Genomic DNA, 18,920 nt, shown 5'->3' with positions numbered 1-18,920 from the left:
TAATTTTGATGGCTTTATTAAAATGTTCTTCACAGAATTCTTTGCAAAACCACCAAGTCCCTAAAAAGTCATCCAACAAATATCAAGACCTACTACATATAGGACACTGATCAAGAAAGGCAAACAATCTGTGCTCCTGTTTCTTCATAGGACTCCAAAATATTTAAAATTCTGAAAGCTTAATTCAAAAATTTAAACTTCACTTACGATTTCAGTAGTGTTGAAATTCTGATTCAGTATCATGCTTGTAGTGCTCTGTCTTTTCCCACGTGAACAAAAGCCTATCATTCTAACATACATATGGCTCATATGTTTTAGCTATATATTTATATAAAACAGTTCTGAGTTGCAAAATAGATTTAAAAATCTTAAGGAAACCAACCATTCCAGAGGTCAAAATTATAATACATTTAATCCACTCTTTCTAAATTAGACAAAGTCTTGGGTCTTTTCAGGAAAGAAATGTACGAACTGTGCCCCTGACTGTGCCTCTACAAATAGGACATTTTCTTAGGGACGGGGCACAGTCTCTGCACACCACCAGGTGACCACAAGGAATGAACACGATGGACACTTCTTTGTCCATGCACACTTTACACGTTCTTTCTTCTTGTAGTCTCCTCAATTGCTCTTCCACTGGCAAATCTAACAAGAGAAAAGAATGGTTAAGGAGAGGCAACTTACTGCTGCTTCTCCAATGAAAAGCCAAGAAAATAAAACCAATAATTTGTACTGGTTTAAATTATCAATGCTATTTTACCTGAGATGTCTTCCGTGGGAATATACTTTCTATCCTGTTGTACTAAGGGAGTAAAACAAAAAACATTACTAATAACAAGTAAGGCTAATATTGAGTCACAAAATATATTTTTTAAACTAATAGTTTAGACTCTAGCCAAATGCTATAAATGACCATCATCATGTCAATGCAACAGAACTCTTTCATCTTTTAGATCGAATTATTTTCAGTATTTATTATTTTCATAATAAAGAATTATTAAGAGCATATTTTTTAGTTGAATTGAATTGAATTTTAAGTTCCAGTGACTTAGCATACAGTGTAATATCAGTGTCAGGTGTACAGTGTCGTGATTCAGTTTCCATGCACCACCCTCGCTTGTCACATTAAGAGCATATTTTCAATTGACCTAGAAAGTTCCCCAAACTAATTGCAAAACACTCACCAAAGAAACGCTTGTATAACATGGGGTCAATTTCTTGCAGAGAGTTTTTAAATATGGTGACTGCAGAACTTCCCTTTACTAACACGGTATCGATCAGCTCTCTTGCTTGTAAAGATGTTCGTGCCTTCTGTTTAATAGAACTGTGTTCTTGCTCATTAAGCACCCCGGCCATTAGGAGACTGTCCAGGATTGGGAGCACGTAAGTCAAATGTTGGAAAAGCACCATTTTGTTCTTCCGGATTAATGATACATCATCTTTATAAAAAAGAAAACAAGCATGAACACGTTTCAACTCTGCTCAAAGGCTTCCTTCCACATATACACATAACTGAATGGAAAACCCTCAAAATTCATGATCCATTGGGCACCGCAGGGGATGCTAGGTCCAGGGGTTCCAGGATGAGCACCCTGTCTGTCATGTGTCCCTTCATTCCATGCTCCCAGCAGCCACAGAGGGGGGTTCCAGGGCCCCCACTTAGCAGAGGAGGAAACAGGCTTGTGAGGCAAGGGAACTGCGCAAGGACACACAAACGGAGGCAGTCTGGTGTCACAGGCTGTGTCCTCAGACATTCTGAACAACTGCTCAACCTTTAACCAAGTCAAAATCAGAGTCTGATCAAACTAAAATTCCAATTCAATCTAGTCAACTTGCGGAAAGATAAAATCAAGAGATTAAAAAGGACACAAAGTGTATTTCTTCAATTATCATCCACCTGTAAAAATTTCTTCAAAATTCCCATTTTAAGATGACATTTTAACTATTTCTCATATTAGACTGGATATTGCCATTACCCAAATTTTTTATAATAAGTGGGGAAAGGCACCAACAGCATGTTAAAGATTAAATCCTACTTGTCAGGTGATAACTTTCTGTCCATAGGATCATTGTATTTGTCGCTGAGATCCAGATTTTGTATTTGTTGGTAAAATATTTTATATTTTGAAACTCTGCAATTTTATTATCTCCTTGGACTTTAACTTATGAATCTAAGTTTATTCATTATTACACAATTTTACCATGATCCTTAAGGCTCTTTCTATGAAATAATTAATGACAGAAGTGTGGCTGTCTAAAAAAAGAATTATCTGGGGGAAGATGATGTTAGATTTTCGAAACACTGACTCTGTCAAGTAATAGGAGATAAAAACAGAACCATTCAATAAAAAATAAAAAAAAAATACCGCTTAGTAAAATAGTCAAGGTCAAAGATACACATTTTGAAGATAACTAGAGCTCTGGCAGTAAATGGGAAAAGGAAAAGGGCCTAGGTGGTATCTACATAAAGTACCTGCTCCATAAATAGCTGTCGATCAAATGAGCCATAGTAATGTAAGGAGCAGAAGGAATAGAGAGGTCATGGCCAGAGGGGTTAAGAATTAGAACCTAATACATTTGGTGAAATCATCTAATAGAGAAATACTGATATACCAGAAAATTAACATATAATTTACACTTGATGTTGATGTATATTCATTTTTTCCATCCAAGATTTCTTTTTTAAAAAGATTTATTTATTTATTAGAGAGAGAGAGAGAGAGCAAGAAAAGGGAGGTCGGGGGAGGGGCAGAGGAAGAAGCAGATTCCCCTCTGAACACAAAGTCCAATGTGGGGCTCAATACCAGGACCCTGAGATCATGACCTGAGTCGAAATCAATAGTTGGATGGTAATTACATTTTACTTAGACTATTGTAATAAGTTATCTGAAATCCTTAAGATTTCTAAAGTCGTATTGCTAGTGGTTGAGCAAAAAAGACTCATTTCAAAGTCATAGACTATTCTGGCTTATAAGAGGTAAAGACTTGAATATACCTTTGAAGCATATTATTCTTTTGCTCTGGAAATGAAATCCTAAACTGCCTCTTTATTTACACACCTGTCAAGAAATTATTTACCTGCTGTTCTTGGGAAAACTATAAAGTCATCAGTAATCTCAATGAAATATTTTTGTTTATTCATTAAAGCAATATTTCTTGAGCACAGACTATGTGCAGACTGTGTGCTGGACAGTGTAGACATAACAGAGAGTGCAGATGCTACAAGATCTTTTTGATGATGCAAATTATTGTATTGTTGATTGCAGACCGTTGATTTTCTTTGAAAGAAATACAAGTGTTTTGAGGTGCCTGGGTGGCTCAGTTGGTTAAGTGTCTGTCTTTGATTCAGGTCATGATCTCAAAGTCCTGGGATCCAGTCCCAAGTCAAGCTCCCTGCTGAGCAGGGAGTCTGCTTCTCCCTCTGTCCCTCCCCACCACTCATGTTCTCTCTCTCTCTCTCAAATAAATAAAATCTTTTTATAAAAAAGAAACACAAATGTTTTATAGCTGGATGGCTTTAGACTTCATAGGGTCTACAAACAATTGTAGAGATGGGTATTTTCTTCTTCCAGGGATGATGACCAACAACTAAGATGGAGAAGACCACTGCAAGGATACACAAAGATGAGCTTGGGCTCCGTTGCTGTTCGTGTTGGTGGTTTGCAGAATTGAATAAGTCACACTTTGGTAAAGGCAGGATCTGTTTGTCCAGATTGGCCAGAAGACAAATCCACCTAAGGAGTAGGCTTATCCAAACCTGGAGTTGATGATCTGCCAATCATCTTTGGCAGAAATAGATCCCAGATGGCACTGGACAAAGTTAAGGGGCAAACTCTCTGCCCTTTCTGGGCTTTGGGGGTATTTGGGGGAGTGAGCTCTCCTAAGAGAAAACATGCTTGGGACTAGCCTAGTCATTTGTGTAAAATGGTCAGAGCTATATAGCAATGAACCAGAACAGATGCTAGGCAGAGAGATTCTCAAGGATGCCTTTAAGGGGACTAAGAGAGACCCAAACAGCTAGAGTTGTCGACTGTCGTCCATGATGTAAACACTCTGCTGTTATTCCTAAATCTCTAGTAGGAGCTTCTGAAAAGTTGCAGTTTGCTTTAAACTATATTGAAAAGACTTATGGATCTGGTTCATGCTTGTCAAAGAGCAGCAAAGGAGAGAGGAGCATTTCTGTTTGTCTAGGCCAGAGTAACGACAGCTTTCAGAGTGACCAGATGGGGATGGATATGCCTGGAGGAAGAGAGTCTTTGTGAAGGGCCACAGAGCAAAGGCCATATAATGGCAGACAAGGCTAGCATGGAGGGACATGCTACCTTGTCTTGAGAGAATGTGCAACAGTGTCCTCATCCTCCCCTCAAGAACAGAAGGACTCCCTCAGTTCTTATATTGGCTGGCAGGAAACATAATCATAATTTGTACATTAACATGTGTTATTAATGCTATAATAATGTCATTGGGGGAGCACCTGGGTAGCTCAGTGGTTGAGCATCTCCCTTCGGCTCAGGTCGTGATCCCAGGTCCTGGGATCGAGTCCCACACTGGGATCCTCGCAGGAAGCCAGCTTCTCCCTCTGTCTATGTCTCTGCCTCTCTCTCCATCTCTCATGAATAAATAAATAAAAATCTTTAAAAAAATAATAATGTCATTGGGCTGAGACACTCTGTGATGCTAATATTAAAATAATTGTCCTTGATCCCACCCTGATTTGCAGCAAAGGAGAGTGAGCCTGGGATCACAAACAAGCCTTGATTACATATGCAGTCAACAACTTAGAGTAAAAATATAAATTAAGAAAATGCTTTCACTCAATACATACATTTTCCACTGACTAATGAGCAATTCAAATACAGTATAATGTAAAAAAAAAAAATTCCAGAATTCAAATTGAAAACACTAAACATAAAACTTGATTGCCCTGACAAGGAGTATACTTTTAGTGACTTACACATGGTGGCATCATATCCACACAGAGACAGACACCAATCAATGCGGATATGTACCTGATTCTCTGTTCTCAGCTGCTCTTTCTTTCTCCTCCTCCCTTATTTCATCTTCCACGTGGAGTAGGTCAGACACGATCTCATTAACCGTTCTGTAATTCTCTCCAGTGCTCAGGATCTTACTCTGCACAGTCTGCCTCACCAGGCTCCTACTGAAGCCCATCTCCAAGGCGGCCATCACCACCGGGGTGTTCATCATGACTGCATCCTCTGAATGGTATTCTCCAGGTCCAAAATGGACAACTACATGGAATAAGGGATTTTCCACATGTTGGGAGAGTCTGTGTATCTTTTGAATTGAAAGTTATTACATTTCAAAAACATAAAGCCCAGAACATATAGGCATTGTTTTATACTAACTTTGTTAAATTTAAAATAACAATGTACATGTTCAGTCACTAAATAAGAATATGGAATAGCGTATTATGATAGAAAATATGCATTACCAGGCATAACTATGAGTGGGAGAAAGGAACAGAAGGTTGGATATCACCATCCACTCAGCATTCTTTTCTCCCTATGATGAATGAACAAATGAGCTTTCTAAATCAAGCACGTGTCACATATTTTTCAGAGAGGCCACTGTCCTCACTCATGCCATCACTGCGGGGCCTCCTACCATGCCCTCTCCTGTCTCATTCCTTCTCAGCAATGCCACCAGAGTGGCTTTTCACAAACACAAATCCAACTGTGTAGCACTCCTTCTGAAATCTCAGCAACAGTTCCATTGTCCTCACAAACGTTTGACTGTGGCTCATAAGACCGCACACGATCTGGCACAAGATCTGGCACAAGATCTGCACACTCACCTCTTCAGCCTCATCTCCTACCACTTTCTCCTTCACATGCTATGCTCGAGCCCAGAAGTCACAAACTGATGGCTCTTGGGTCAGACTCTGCCTGTGCAGCATTGATCATTCAAAGAACTCTGCTTCCTTCGCTTGCCTGTTCACAAATCCCACCTCTGGTCATACAGAATTTTGTTCAGTTCTTCAAATGTGCCTGTTCTTTTTTGTCACTTAAGACTTTCATAGGCTGTTCTCTCTGTCTAGAATGTTCTTTTGACAAATATTTTGACAAATATTCCTTTGTCATCTGGCTAACCCCTACCCTTCCCAGGTTTTCTGTGCTAAGACGAATACCTCCTCTGGAAAGCCTTTTCTCATGTTCCAAAGTCCGGGTGCACGGTCCTTCATGCATTCCCACAGCACACCATGCTTTACTTTTCCATACCCCTCTCTCCTACCTGTGTACTTGTCTGAATCCCCTGGACTGTTGGCTCACAAGAGCAGGAGTTATATTTACTCTGTTCTGTGTACTTTCCTCAGAATAGCAGGCACACAATAAATATTTATTGAATTGAATTAAACACTAGATAATAGAGTAGAACAGCCTGTTCAAATATTGGCTCAATCACCTTTTAGGTTTAGCCTAAAAAGACAGGTCATTTAACCTATCTGAGCTTCAGGGTCCCTCTTGAGGAATAAGAATAATATTTTCTACTATCTTCATTTTATAGAAATAATATGTGAGCGAGCTAATGTCAGACTACCTGTGTTCCCACAAGGTCTGAAAATGAGTGTGAGGCTGGATGCATGTGGTCTGTTAAAAAGACATACTCAAATCCCACCCTTAGATGCCATGGCTCAATATGATAGCTTTAAAGTGGAGACCAGAAATCTGATTCCTTAGGCAATTATGATGAGCACTAAAGTGTGAGAAATACAAACTTAATGAATGTGAGAGTGCATTATAAAGTATAGAGTGTCATATGGTACAATAATATGACCATTATCAGCTTTCCATCTCCAGAGTAACAATGGTTCTATTTAAATGCAGTAATTATTGTCATTATACTTACTTGGTGACTCAGTATTTTCATCCTCTGTGTTGTCTGAGGTAGATAACAACTACAGGAAAAAAATTGTAAATTAAAATATAAGTCTCAGCCTGTCCATTACAATGTACATGAGTCAAGAAATCTATTTTATTCAACTTATTGCAGACTGACTTGCTTACAGGCAAAATGATTTTTTATCTTGAAAGCAGTATTTTGTTTATATTCAACAGTTATTCTCTACACCATAAACTATACTTCATAGAATCTATATTCGTGAAGGCAAGAAAAGGGCTATATCTTCTCAGTAATCTATGAGACAATTATGGTTTGCCTTTCATCCCAAACATCTTACATTTCCTGGGTCATCCTTTGGAATAAGTTGTACCCTCTATCAGTTCTACTAACTGTGGCTTAAAAGTGTTTGATCCTCAAACTATTATATAAGTTCTCATCTGCTTTTCCAGGAAGATTATTTCCCATTCAGCACTTTGATATTCTACCACTCTCTTCTGACCTGACAAGTTTTTGCTTGAAAAACCTCCTCTAGACTTATAGGGCTTCCTTTATATATAACTGTCTTTTTCCTCCTTGCTTTTAAGACCCTCTATCACTACTTTTTGCAATTTTAATTATATGTGCCTCAGCTATTATTTCTTCACATAAATTTTCTGCCCCCTTTCACTCTCTCCTCTTCTGAGATCCATATATTATAAATATTGTTATGCTTGATGGAGTTGCTGAATTCCTTAAGCCTATTCTCATTTTACATAATTTTTTCTCTCTCCAGCTCAGCTTGATAACTTCCCATTACTCTGTCTTCGAGGTCACTAATTTGTTCCTCTGCTTCTTCCACCCTGCTGCTTATTTCATCAAGAGTGTTTCTCATTTCATTTATCTCTGCTATCTTATTCTTTATCTCTGTTACGGGGATCACTCGTGCCTTTTCTCAAGTCCAGTGAGGATCCTTATGATCATTACTTTAAATTCTCCATCAGGCATGTTACTTATATCTGTTTCACTTGGCTCTCTTGCTGTGGTTTTGTCCTGTTCTCTCATTTGGGACGTAGGTTTCTGTCTTCTCATTTCAGTCTAACTCTGTCTGTTTCTATGCATTGAGAAAGTCAGTGATGTCTTCTGCTCTTCAAAGTCATGGCCTCAAGAAGCAGAGATGCTGCAGTGCCCTGTAGTGCTATGTCCCTCATTCCCCAGGACCCGGCCATTCAGAGTATCTCCCATGTGTGTTGTACATGTCCTGCTGTTATGGCTCAGCCACATTGACCTTAAGTCCAGTCATCTGCAGATGCTCCCCTTGCCTGTTGTGGGCAGTTTTGTCCCCATGGGGTTTGTAAGCCAGTCTGGGGCCACCTTGGGTTTGAGGTGAGTCAGACTAGGCACTCACCAGAGATGCAGAAGCATTGAGCCACAGGGTTCTTTCCCTATGTTGTCCCCTGAGAAGCTTGCATTGGTGGGCTGAGCCCGCAGTCTACCTGCTGTCTGCTCCCAGCCCAAGGCTGGAGCTGCCATCTGACTGGAGTGTGTGCTCATCTTTCCCTCTTCCTGGAGAAGGAGTCACTTTGGGGGGGTGCTGGCCCCTGTTGGGGCTGCTTGCACACTGCCAGCCTGTGGCTCTGATTTGGATGAGCTCTAACCAAGAGTACATTGGATGGAGTGCATCCATAAATTACAAGACATAGTGTCAGCAAGGTTTGTGCCAGTCTTCCGGTTGAAGGGGACCCGCAGCACCAGGACTGAGGCAGGCCCGCTGGAGGAAGTGGTAAGCAAGTGAGGTAGTGAGTGTCAGGGCCACCCTGGCTCCCACTGGTGGCTGTGTGTTTATGCTGAGGGGGACCTGCCAGCTCCTTTGCTCCTGCAGAGTTTCCCTCCGTGAACTCTGAGATTCATTAATGACTCCGTCTCCCACACACCCCAGGTGTTTTTCAAACTGCTGCTCCTTATACCGTATCTCTGCAGGCTGTGTCTTTATGAGCAGGGACTAGGTTCCTCTCACCCACTAGTTGTCCCATTGCTGAGCCACTGATTTTAAAAGTTCCAAGTTTAAGTCCCGCTGGTTTTAAGGACTCACAAAATTCAGCCCCTCTGGTTTTCAAAGCCAAATGTTACAGGGCTGTTCCCTGCGTGGGCTCTCTGGTGTGAGGGTCTGTTTTCTCTCCACTCTCTGTGCCTGTGGCTCCTTCACTCCCGTGGATGGCCCAGCCCACAGAGCCTCCACCCTTCCTACCCTCTTTGATGTGGCCTCTTCTCTATTTAGCTGTGGAGAGCCTGCTCTATCAGTCTTCCAGTTGTTTTCTGGGTGATTTACACTGATGTGAGTGTTACCTAGTTATATCCATGGGATGGACGAGATGAGCCTAGGCTCCTCCTACTTCACCATTTTCCCAGCAATCTCCTCCCAGGAAGATTAGAAAGAGCGATACAATTCTCTTTCTCAAGTCTTTTAAACAAAAATTTGTGTAGTAAAACTATTAAATACTGCCATCCCAACCAATTTTTTTCCTCAAGTAATTTAATTTATTGCAACTTTATTAAAGAAATACTTAGAGCCATCCCTCACATATTATTTTTTAGGACGTCTTGAATTCTGAATCTGTTTTTATCCAAAGAATAGTTCTAAGACCATGTTGGGTATTTTTAAAAATGAAACATATTTTTAAAACAACTCTTATCTTTTCACTAAATTGGTGTACTACTCTCTGTAATTATCAGAAAATAATTTATCTGTTGTTAACCAATGATCTAAAAAAAAAAAGAACCATCCCTACTTGTTCAAGTAGATGAGGGTAACTGGCTTGAATCTGACTGATGAACTCTTGTCCTTTGATGCGTATCAAGTACTCACACCTAAAACGTAAACAAAATTAAGTTTGGGGGGTTAATTTAAATCCCACCATCTGTAGCCTGTTAAATATTTTGTGTGAACATTCATTTCACATACTACAGTAAAGGCGAGATGCCATAAGCAAGAGAGCCTGCATGGACTGTTCTGCTGTAGCAGAAGCTACAAGGGTCATGAGATGCTCAGTCCTCCTGGCGGCAAGGTAGGCTGCCTCCACTGAGAGCTCCCAGCTGCCCTCTTCAAAAGTTTGAAGACTGATATAGATGCTCTGAACATTGAGCTGAGGAAATAGGTAGAAAGCTCTCTAAGAAATGACACTGTTCACTCATAAGGTTTGTAGGTTTAAAAGTTAACATATTTCCTAATAGGTCAGGTCTTCACAAGCTGGCAATTCTTGGATAATACACATCACAGTTGACCTCAAGCACAAAATGAACCCCTCACCACTACCAAAAGCAAACTCACCCTTCTTTGTATATATTCACAAAATCAGCACCACGGAAGGCCAGCGGCACTGTTCAAAACATCTGTGTAAGGGGTTCTTCCTATCTTTGTGAGTTTTGAAATCTGAAATATTGGGGCACGTAAAGGTGCTATAAATAGAGTATGATACTAACAATTTACGTTAGGAAAATACATCAGGATACCTGAGTTTAGTAAGCAACATTAAAAACACCAAAAGTTTTGACCATGCAAAATATAATCATAAGCTACCTGATTTCAATTTTAAAAAGGAGAATGTAAATAAGTAAAGAACAATCAAAAGTGTAAGAATTGGACAATAAATAGCACTGTATGATACACCCAGATGAGGTGGGTCAGGTATTTACCCCGACCATCATATTGAATACTGCGGCCTGGTCTGGATTTACCCCGACCATCATATTGAATATTGCGGCCTGCCTGGTGCTTCTGAATCTTTGTATCCAGCTCTGCTTTTCCTGTCTACCCATAGCACTTGCTATCTCCTGACATGCCATGTAACTCATTTATTAAGTTTTTAATTAAGTGTATGCCTCTCTTGCTATTAAATTCACCTATGAGACCAAGGATTTTGGTTTTGTTCAACTGAGTGTTTTAACCATCAGAACAGTCCCTGGCCAAAGACAAGCAATTAATATTAAATGTTGAATAAATGGAAATAAGTCCAAAACATAAGAATGGCTGAAAAAAAGTTTCAAAACAGTATATATAATAATATCTAATTCATGTACTCCTATCTACATTTATCTGTATGTGTACATATTCATGAAGAGATGTCTGCAGGGATAGACATTAAAATGCTAACTGGTCCTCTTTAGGTAGATTTCTGGATGTTCACATTTTTTTCTCTGTACTTTTCTCCAGTATGTGATTTTTGTCCTATGATGAACATATATCATTTTAAAATAGATATCTATTTTTTCATTATACAGAAAAAAACCTACACCTCTATCTTCCATCGAAATAGTTCAGTGATTTTTCTAAGTGATCCATCCTAAGTTTATTCACAAGTGCATCTTTGAAACAGAGTAGAGCAACAGCTTATTCTAAGGGGAACACATATAACCTATGTGATGATAACAGCAAACACTTGCAAAGAGAGTGCCAAAGCAACAACCTGGGAAACCACTTGGCGTGCTCCACCCACGGGTCGTCTCCAGACTCCCAACACCGCAGTCCACCGTCACAGCAGAAGCACTTGACATCATCACTGTGACCTACAATTAATTGTGGACCAAACTGATGAATACATATAATATGCTCATTGAAAATGTGTGAGATGAAGGCTGACAACAGAGGAAGTGTCTTACCCATGTAATAAAAACCAGCACTAGCAAGCTGCTCAGGGTGAACAGGAGCTCGGGGTGGCCAGTTACAGAAGGTTCTGGAGCGGGCCGCGAGGGTTTGCATGCTCAAGTTGGAGGCTGTATATCTCACAGTGGCTTGAAGCTGACCTTCCACAAATGGGCAGTCGGGGAAGTGTCTCAGGTGTTCCGACAAAGCATCATCATCCGGCTCCCAGTTGCTGAGCTTCCCACCACAGGCAAAGCAGGCCACCCTGTCCCCGGGCCCCACATAGTAAAAGCCGGCTCTGGCCAGGGCCGACGGCAGTGGGAAGGCCAGGGGCCAGCCCTGGAAGGTGCACAGTCTGTCCTCCTCGCTCTTCATGGTGACGCAGGAGGGGCCTGCCCTCCAGGGGGACATGGCTGGACTGGGTCTGAAGTCGACAGGGTCCACAGGGAAGCTGGAGTAGGATGCGCTGAAATAGCTGCTGCGCTCCAGGCCAGGGGATTGTGCATGTGTGGACCTGGCCTCCGACAAAGGGGCAGGGGGCTGAGAGGCAGCCCCCACCGTGCTGACAGCACTGAGATTCTGGATAAAGCTGCAGCTCGGGTACAGGTTTCTGTGCTTGCCCGTGGGGCTGTCCCCAGCCTTCCAGTTGTCTAGCATCAGGCCGCAGCAGAAGCACCGGACCCTGTCCTTGGCGCCTGTGTAGTAGAAGCCGGCACGGGCCAGGCTCCTCTCGGACACGGGGACGCCTGCGGGGAATGTCGAGTATGTGGACATGCGGTACAGTTCACATGAGTGGTCGTACTTCAGTTCGAACACAGGGCTGCTTCTCAGCAGATTTGACAAGAATATGCTATTTTGTACTATGTTCATAGTGAGGTGGACAGGGAAGGAAAGGGACTAGCCTTTCTCGGGGGAGGTAGTTTTGTGCACGGCTCTAGATTTGGGTTGGTTTTCACACTAAGTGGGACCCCAGACCAGGAAACCTATTGGCCCGTGCCTGTGCACGCAGGGCTTCGGCGTGGTGAGATGCTGGTTCTACACTGACAATTACGTACAACCACACCTTTGCACCATCTTCATACAGCAGCTCAAGCATGACAATACAGCACCTCAAAGAGAATCAAAACCCTTCACAGGAGCATGGAGCCCTGTAGGTCAGCAGGTGGCCCTCAGCGTCTGCGTCCCCCCGGTGGCCAGCGCTCTCATGGACGCGTTCGACCAGTCTGCAGATAAAACATGGGGCTTAGGCAGCTTGCTTGTCTTCACGGTGGAAAGTTATGCTCTGAAAGTCCTCTACAGAAAAAAAAAAATTCTAACTATGTTTTGCTTATGAAATTTCGCAGCCAGAAAAAGAGAAAAAGCCTAACACCTACCTCAAAAGAAGAATGCACTACCGTATTTCCCTGATTCTAGGATGCACTTTTTAAATATCTCTGTTATCTTACAACTAATAGCATATAGCATTCTAATTAGCAGCATTTTTATTTCCAAGAAGTATATAAAGTAATGGTATGTCTTATAAACAATGACATCTTAGATGCAATGAAATACAGTATATGTCAAATCTTGCTCAAGTAATTTTTTTTCCTACAATAATTTTAATGGGGAAAACAAAACAATCTAGAAACTAACTAATCTAGCCTAACTAGGAACAGAATTGGCTGATGCATCTTAAGGCCTGCTTAAAAATTTACTAAATAATAATTACTTTCACAGTCCGGAGCTTGGTTGCTGACTCAGTGATTGCACTAGAACTTAGCAAATTAAACATTCTATTCCAAATAAATTATCAGAGATGAATGCATTTGCTCAGGTGGTCTTTTGGGGCACAGCTTTGTGCTGAGAGACAAGACTAAATCTTCTATTCTGATGATGGATTTATTTTTTAAAAGAATCAAAATTCAGAGTGCTGAATTTGTAGGCTAAGATGGATAATCAAATCATACAAATTTGGCTTTAGTCAGAAATAATTTTACAGACAGCATACCGTGAACCAGAATTTATCATAACAAAAAATAATAATAAATTTACTTTGTCACAGTCTACTCTTTTTGACAGAAACCTTCTAAAAGTTCAGAAACCTCTGTTATGACTAGCTATTTGTAATATTAGCAACGACCAACAAACAAGTCGTGGTGAGTTCCCTCGCGGGGATCCATGTCAGGTCCACCAACACTGGGCCCTCTACTCCAAACTTTCAATGCTTTATTTCCAGGTGGCATGAGAAATGTGTCTCCATCCCAGCTATGATTTCCTTAAAAGCTAAGCTACTATGTCTCACTTTGCTTCTCTTTGCTACAAAAACCTTTCTGGTGCTAGTCACTGTCTCTGTGCACCTTGTCTCTGCTAACTCTGTTCATTTCCCAAAACCTAACCACCTCGCCACCATTCTCACTGTTACCCTTCTCAGAGATCACACCGCATTTGAACAAATGGAGTTTGGGATTTCTGACATAGGGACATTCACATACATGGCTGGATAACTCCTTTACCAATCAACCATGCTAAGGTGTCACTGTCTCTCTACACATGTCATACCACGATGTCTTGTCACTGTGGAAGGCTTCCAACCCATCAGCTGCCTCACCAGCATGTTTCTCTACTTTAGCGGAGGGGTGAATATTCTCTTTGTTCTGGATATCTGCCACTATTTTTAGATCTTTACTAAACATGAGTTCCTTATTTCTATTCTGCACTGCAGCTCATGCTTCAACAGTATGTTCCAGCTAGAACCACTTCCCCTTTAAGTCCACAAGTCAAATTCAGAATTTAACATCATTATCACTTCCTTGACACAACTCATATCACTAGGTCGTGCCTTTTAAATTAACATTCTTTGGATACCACAAACGCCAGTTCACTAGGGAATTTGTTTATTCATGCACAAAACTACCTCCCGGAGATTAGACTAAGTCCCTTTTAAGGTTTTAGGCTTCCATTTTGAAATGTTCTGATTTATAGAAAAAACTGGAAAAAATCTAAAGTAGAATGGTTCGCCTCTTTTGTAAAACCTGTTTTAAAAAAAGAAAGACTGTTTTAAAGGTCAAATGATTCACAGAGGTGACAACACAACAATGTCTTTAAGATTTTTTCCAAAACAGAGCACTAGTACTTGAGGACAACATACCAAGCACACACGGTCAGACACCACAGAGGCCAAGGAGTCCCAGGGGACACCAGCAGCTCAAAGCAGCAGCCAGTCAGGGGGTACGATGATGTCCAGCATGCCAAATTTGACCTTAGCACTTTACTCATTTAACTTTTCATTTTTTAAAATGTTTTTTAACTTTTCATTTTGACATTAATTTAGACACAGAGAAAAGTTACAAAAGCGACAGAATTCCCACATACGCTGTACTCAAGTTCTCCCCAGTTAACATGTTATAGAACCATGTCACAACCGTAGGTGCCAAGAGACAACCTGGGATACAAGGCTGTTTGCCAACCCATGTGCCCTGCCTGAATCTCATGTTTTCCAGGTAAGTTTTTCTTGGATCACAGGTTTTTTTCCTTTAATGTTCTAATTAATTACTAACATTTGTTTAAAATAAGAGATTTCCCATGACAGTCTAGATCCTCAGCTCCTTCTGAAAAACCAGACTGGCCACGGTGGGACTACCCCTCCATGGGGATATCAGCTCCCTGTGAGCAGTGGCCTCACCACTTGGAGAGGTACATGCTCCCCCCACCACAGCACAATGACCAATTCCCAAACCCACACTTGTCATTTGTCGCTGAACTGACACTATGGTTCTTACTGTACAATTATGAAGAAACTGAAATTGTTCTAATACCTGTGTCTGTCAAAAGTAACAAAAATGCAATATTCTCCTTTGTGGAAGAGGAGAATAATGCTAACATTAAGATATGTAAATAAAAAAAAAGATATGTAAATAAAGTATGCTTTTGTTTAAAAGAGACACCCCTGATCTGTTCATTTGTGTCACTCGCCTGTCCTCTGCACATTTGGGACTGTGAACCCCCTGTGCAGGTCTCATGCTGGAGAAATGTGGATGTGGACACAAGACACACAGACACCTCTAGAAAGGCAGGTAACAGTTTCTGATAAAAGTACAAAACTACTCCAAGATGCCCATCCTGCATCAATTCCAACTCTATTACTCTATTACTTCCACACACAGACCTCCCAGTGCCACCGGGGGACCTGCCATCTCGCAGGCTGGGGCTGGCACAGCCTCTGCCACCCCATCACGGGTCCCAGGCCCCCATGGCTCCCGAGCCCACCACCCTCTGCAAGTCTGACACCTTCAGGATCCTCCTGGCACGTCTCCCCGCTGCCCCCAGCTCAGCTCTGGAAGTGAGCTCTGCCTTCTGCATCCCGCAGAGACCTCAGTGAACAGCAAGTCTTTCACACCCCAAATCCACGTCTTTCTCCATCAGAATCCTGCTCCCCAACCGAGCCCCTCCCTTCTTCCTCCTCCTCTCTCCGCACTTGCACTCGTTCTCCAAGATACCAGGACTGCTTCAGTGTGTCTCAGTTTCAGAGTGAGAACAACACTGAAAATCCTCTTTCAAACCCACTTTCTGTTCTGGAAAGTACAGTGGACTCTTGAACAAATCAGGGCTCTGGGTACCCATGCCCTCTCCCCACACTGTTGAAAACCTGGCTGTTGACTCCCCAAAACTTAATAAACTATAGCTGACAAAGATCCTTACTGAGTACAGTCAGTGAATGCATATTCTGGATATCATGTGTGTGATGTACTGTATTTTTACAACAAAGTCAGCAAGAGAGAAGAAAATGTTAAGGAATGCAAAGGAAGCTATACCTTACATTTCTGTACCCTATAGATCGAAACCACATGTTTCATGTGGACCCATGTGATTCAAACCCTGTTGTGGGCAGCTCTGGTGGCTCAGTGGTTTAGCACCACCTTCAGTCCAGGGTGTGATCCTGGAGATCTGGGGTCAAGTCCCATATCAGGCTCCCTGCATGGAGCCTGCTCCTCCCTCTGCCGGTGTCTCAGCCTCTCTGTGTGTGTGTCTCTCAAGAATAAATAAATAAAACCTTAAAAAAAAAAAACCTGTTGTTCAAGGGTCAGCTTTACTTACCTCATTTTCTCTTCATAGCCAAGTGAACGCAGCAGCATCTACAGCTAAGGCTGCCTATTACACCTTGACTTAGCCAGCGTCACTGAAACTACTGTCAACATTAACAACCCCCAAAGCCTTCGTTCCCCAGACCTATGGAAATGTTTGCATCTGACACTGGGGCCCACTTCCTCTTAGAGACGTCCTGTTCCAGGGGTGCCTGGGAGACTCAGTCTGTGAAGCGTTCTGCCTTCAGCTCAGGCCATGATCTCAGGGTCCTGAGATGGAGCCCCAGGTGAGGCTCACTGCTCAGGGGAGACTCTGCTCCTCCCTCTGCCTCTGTACCTCCCACCCCCACTTGCTCGCTCTCTGCCTCCCCCCAATAAATAAATAAAATCTTAAAAAAGAAACGTTGGAGTCCCTTGGCCTCTGGATACCACTCTCTGGGATTCCTCTCTCCTTTCTAACAGTTTCCTCTCAGAATGGCCAAAGGTCACAACCTTTCTTTCTGATCCCAGGGCTGGAGGGTGTCTCCACCCTCTCCAGCACCTGGCACAGCCTCTGCCTCAACCCCACCCCGCCTGCAGCGAGCTCCTTCAGAACAGAACCAAGTTTCAGCTCTGCACCAGCCCAGCCCTGCCAACAACCACCTGACTCTGCACAAGATGTAGACACTGAACAACTGGAGATGAGCACACCTGACGGAGCACCCCGTGATCACAGCACCCTATTTGCCTGGTATTAAGAACACCAGTTTTCCCTTAATGACTATAGGGTCTGCTCCCCGATGGTTTCTATCAGGGTTTGAGGGCACACGATCCTATTCAGGTGCCAAGGACCGGACGCGCAACCTTGGGGAAGGAAGCCCCCTGAGCCGGAGTAACCCCAAATCCACGGCAACCATCAGGGCACCTATTTCCTGAGACCCTGAGATTTAATCCTGAAACTCACTCGTCTTCAGGGGGTGACCATGCACACAACAGGTGTGAACTGGTGCCAGTGACAAGGACTAGCAGAGACCTATGGTTTAGCCCCTGCCGGGGGCCCCCTCTCTGACTAAGGAGGTGGGCCACGCTAGGGGCCCCCGCTGCTGACCACCAGGCATCCTCGCCCCGTGCCAAGACGCCAACCTTCCTTCCTCCGCAGGTCCTGCACCATCTCATCGGGTCCTTCCCACAAAGTCCCGGGGCAGACTGTTCCCAGCTCACCTCCGGCTGGCGCGAGGGTGCACACGGGCAAGGGGTCCCCGCAGCACCCCCCACCCCGGTCCCCGGGCCTCCGTGCAGACCCTCGCCCTGCACCGTGCCCCGGGTGCACCCCACTGCGCGAGGGCAGGTCCACGCACACGCGCACCGGGGGCCCCTCACCCACCTGCAACCCAGGGGGGCCCGCACCCACCTTAACTGTGCCGCGAGGGCCTGCATCCACCTGCCACCCCGAGGGCCCACTCCACGCGAGGGCAGGTCCGCGCACACGCACGCCCGGGGCCCCTCACCCACCTGCCGCCGGGGCCCCTCGCCAGCGGCTCCAGCCGTGACCTCGGTGGCCGGCTGTCCCCCCCCCCGCCCCGCCGTCTGTTCCCGGGCTGTGTGTCGGCGCGGGAGGCGGGCGCCGCCGCTTTTAGGGCCCCGCGGGCGGGCCAGCCCCCATCCCCGCCGGGTCTGCGCGGCCGGTGCTTTCCTTGCAGGACGTGGGGGAACTCCGCGGCGCCAACCACAGCACTTCCCCTAACCCCGGCCGGGCTAGCTCCCCCTCGCCCCCGCCCCGGGGGATTTCCTTTCCGAGGGCGTCCGGGGCCGGGTCACCCCCGCCTTCCCGACAGCGAGTACCAGGCTGGCCGCTGCCTGCCCGGGTAGGGCTCGGCTGGAAATGCGAGGTTCTCCTTTTCAGTGCATTTTTACCGTGTGAAAGAGATGACCTATGAGCTTCCTAGATTGAAACCTCCTTTTTTTTTTTTTTCTTGGTTGGGTGGTTGCTTTTATCCTTGGGGTGGAGCCACCGTACAAGCAACTTCCTCCTTGGGGCCTCCTGCCCCCATCAGAGGTCTCGGGTGACCTGAAGGCTCGCCCCTGCCCCTGCGCCCTCAGCACTCCCTGAGGACCACCTGCCTGCTGGCCGGGGGCCTGGGCGGGCTCAGCTGTCGGTCTGGCCTTCCAGAAAGTCAAAGAAAACTGGGAACCCAAAGAAAACCCATAATATTCCTCAGGAATTCGTCATCCTGTGGACACAAAGCGGGCACCCATTCCATTCGGCACAGTCAGGATGAGTCCGGATACCTTCAGGATGAGGTGGATGTGCCTGCCCAGATGTGTCAGGGCTCCAGCTGGAATTGCGCCAAAATGATTCAGTGATCTGTCACGTGGAGAAGTCAGTCTACTCTGAGCCTGCC

At 44.0% G+C, this 18,920-nt stretch overlaps 1 protein-coding gene across 6 annotated transcripts; it reads right to left on the bottom strand.

The window, feature by feature from the left end:
* On the bottom strand, positions 1-18,920 carry LOC140630845 (baculoviral IAP repeat-containing protein 3). 6 transcript variants are annotated; one of them, XM_072821750.1, is made up of 9 exons: positions 18,808-18,920; positions 11,497-14,490; positions 11,304-11,403; positions 9,630-9,708; positions 6,871-6,919; positions 5,010-5,252; positions 1,185-1,439; positions 761-802; positions 1-645 (listed from the first exon to the last, which is right to left on the bottom strand). In XM_072821750.1, exons 2-9 carry the CDS (start codon positions 12,347-12,349, stop codon positions 452-454), a joined length of 1,815 nt encoding a protein of 604 aa, XP_072677851.1. In that variant the 5' UTR covers positions 12,350-14,490; positions 18,808-18,920; the 3' UTR covers positions 1-451. The 6 variants fall into 6 exon arrangements, with proteins under 6 accessions (XP_072677851.1, XP_072677853.1, XP_072677848.1 ...); XM_072821752.1 differs by lacking the exon at positions 18,808-18,920 and adding an exon at positions 18,361-18,459; XM_072821747.1 differs by lacking the exon at positions 18,808-18,920 and adding an exon at positions 17,930-18,240.

Source organism: Canis lupus, chromosome 3 (genome assembly GCF_048164855.1).
Source record: "Canis lupus baileyi chromosome 3, mCanLup2.hap1, whole genome shotgun sequence".
NCBI lineage: Eukaryota > Metazoa > Chordata > Mammalia > Carnivora > Canidae > Canis > Canis lupus.
The sequence above is the reverse complement of the archived record's forward strand: the minus strand, read 5'-3'. Positions and strand labels throughout refer to the sequence as shown.

Excerpts from the sequence above, each read along its gene's own strand:
- LOC140630845 (XM_072821750.1), bottom strand. The coding sequence starts at position 12,349 with ATGAACATAGTACAAAATAGCATATTCTTGTCAAATCTGCTGAGAAGC. Across the intron at positions 5,253-6,870 it reads TGAAAATACTGAGTCACCAA|TTGTCCATTTTGGACCTGGA; the intron begins GTAAGTATAATG and ends TATTCCATGTAG. Across the intron at positions 646-760 it reads TCCCACGGAAGACATCTCAG|ATTTGCCAGTGGAAGAGCAA; the intron begins GTAAAATAGCAT and ends TTCTCTTGTTAG.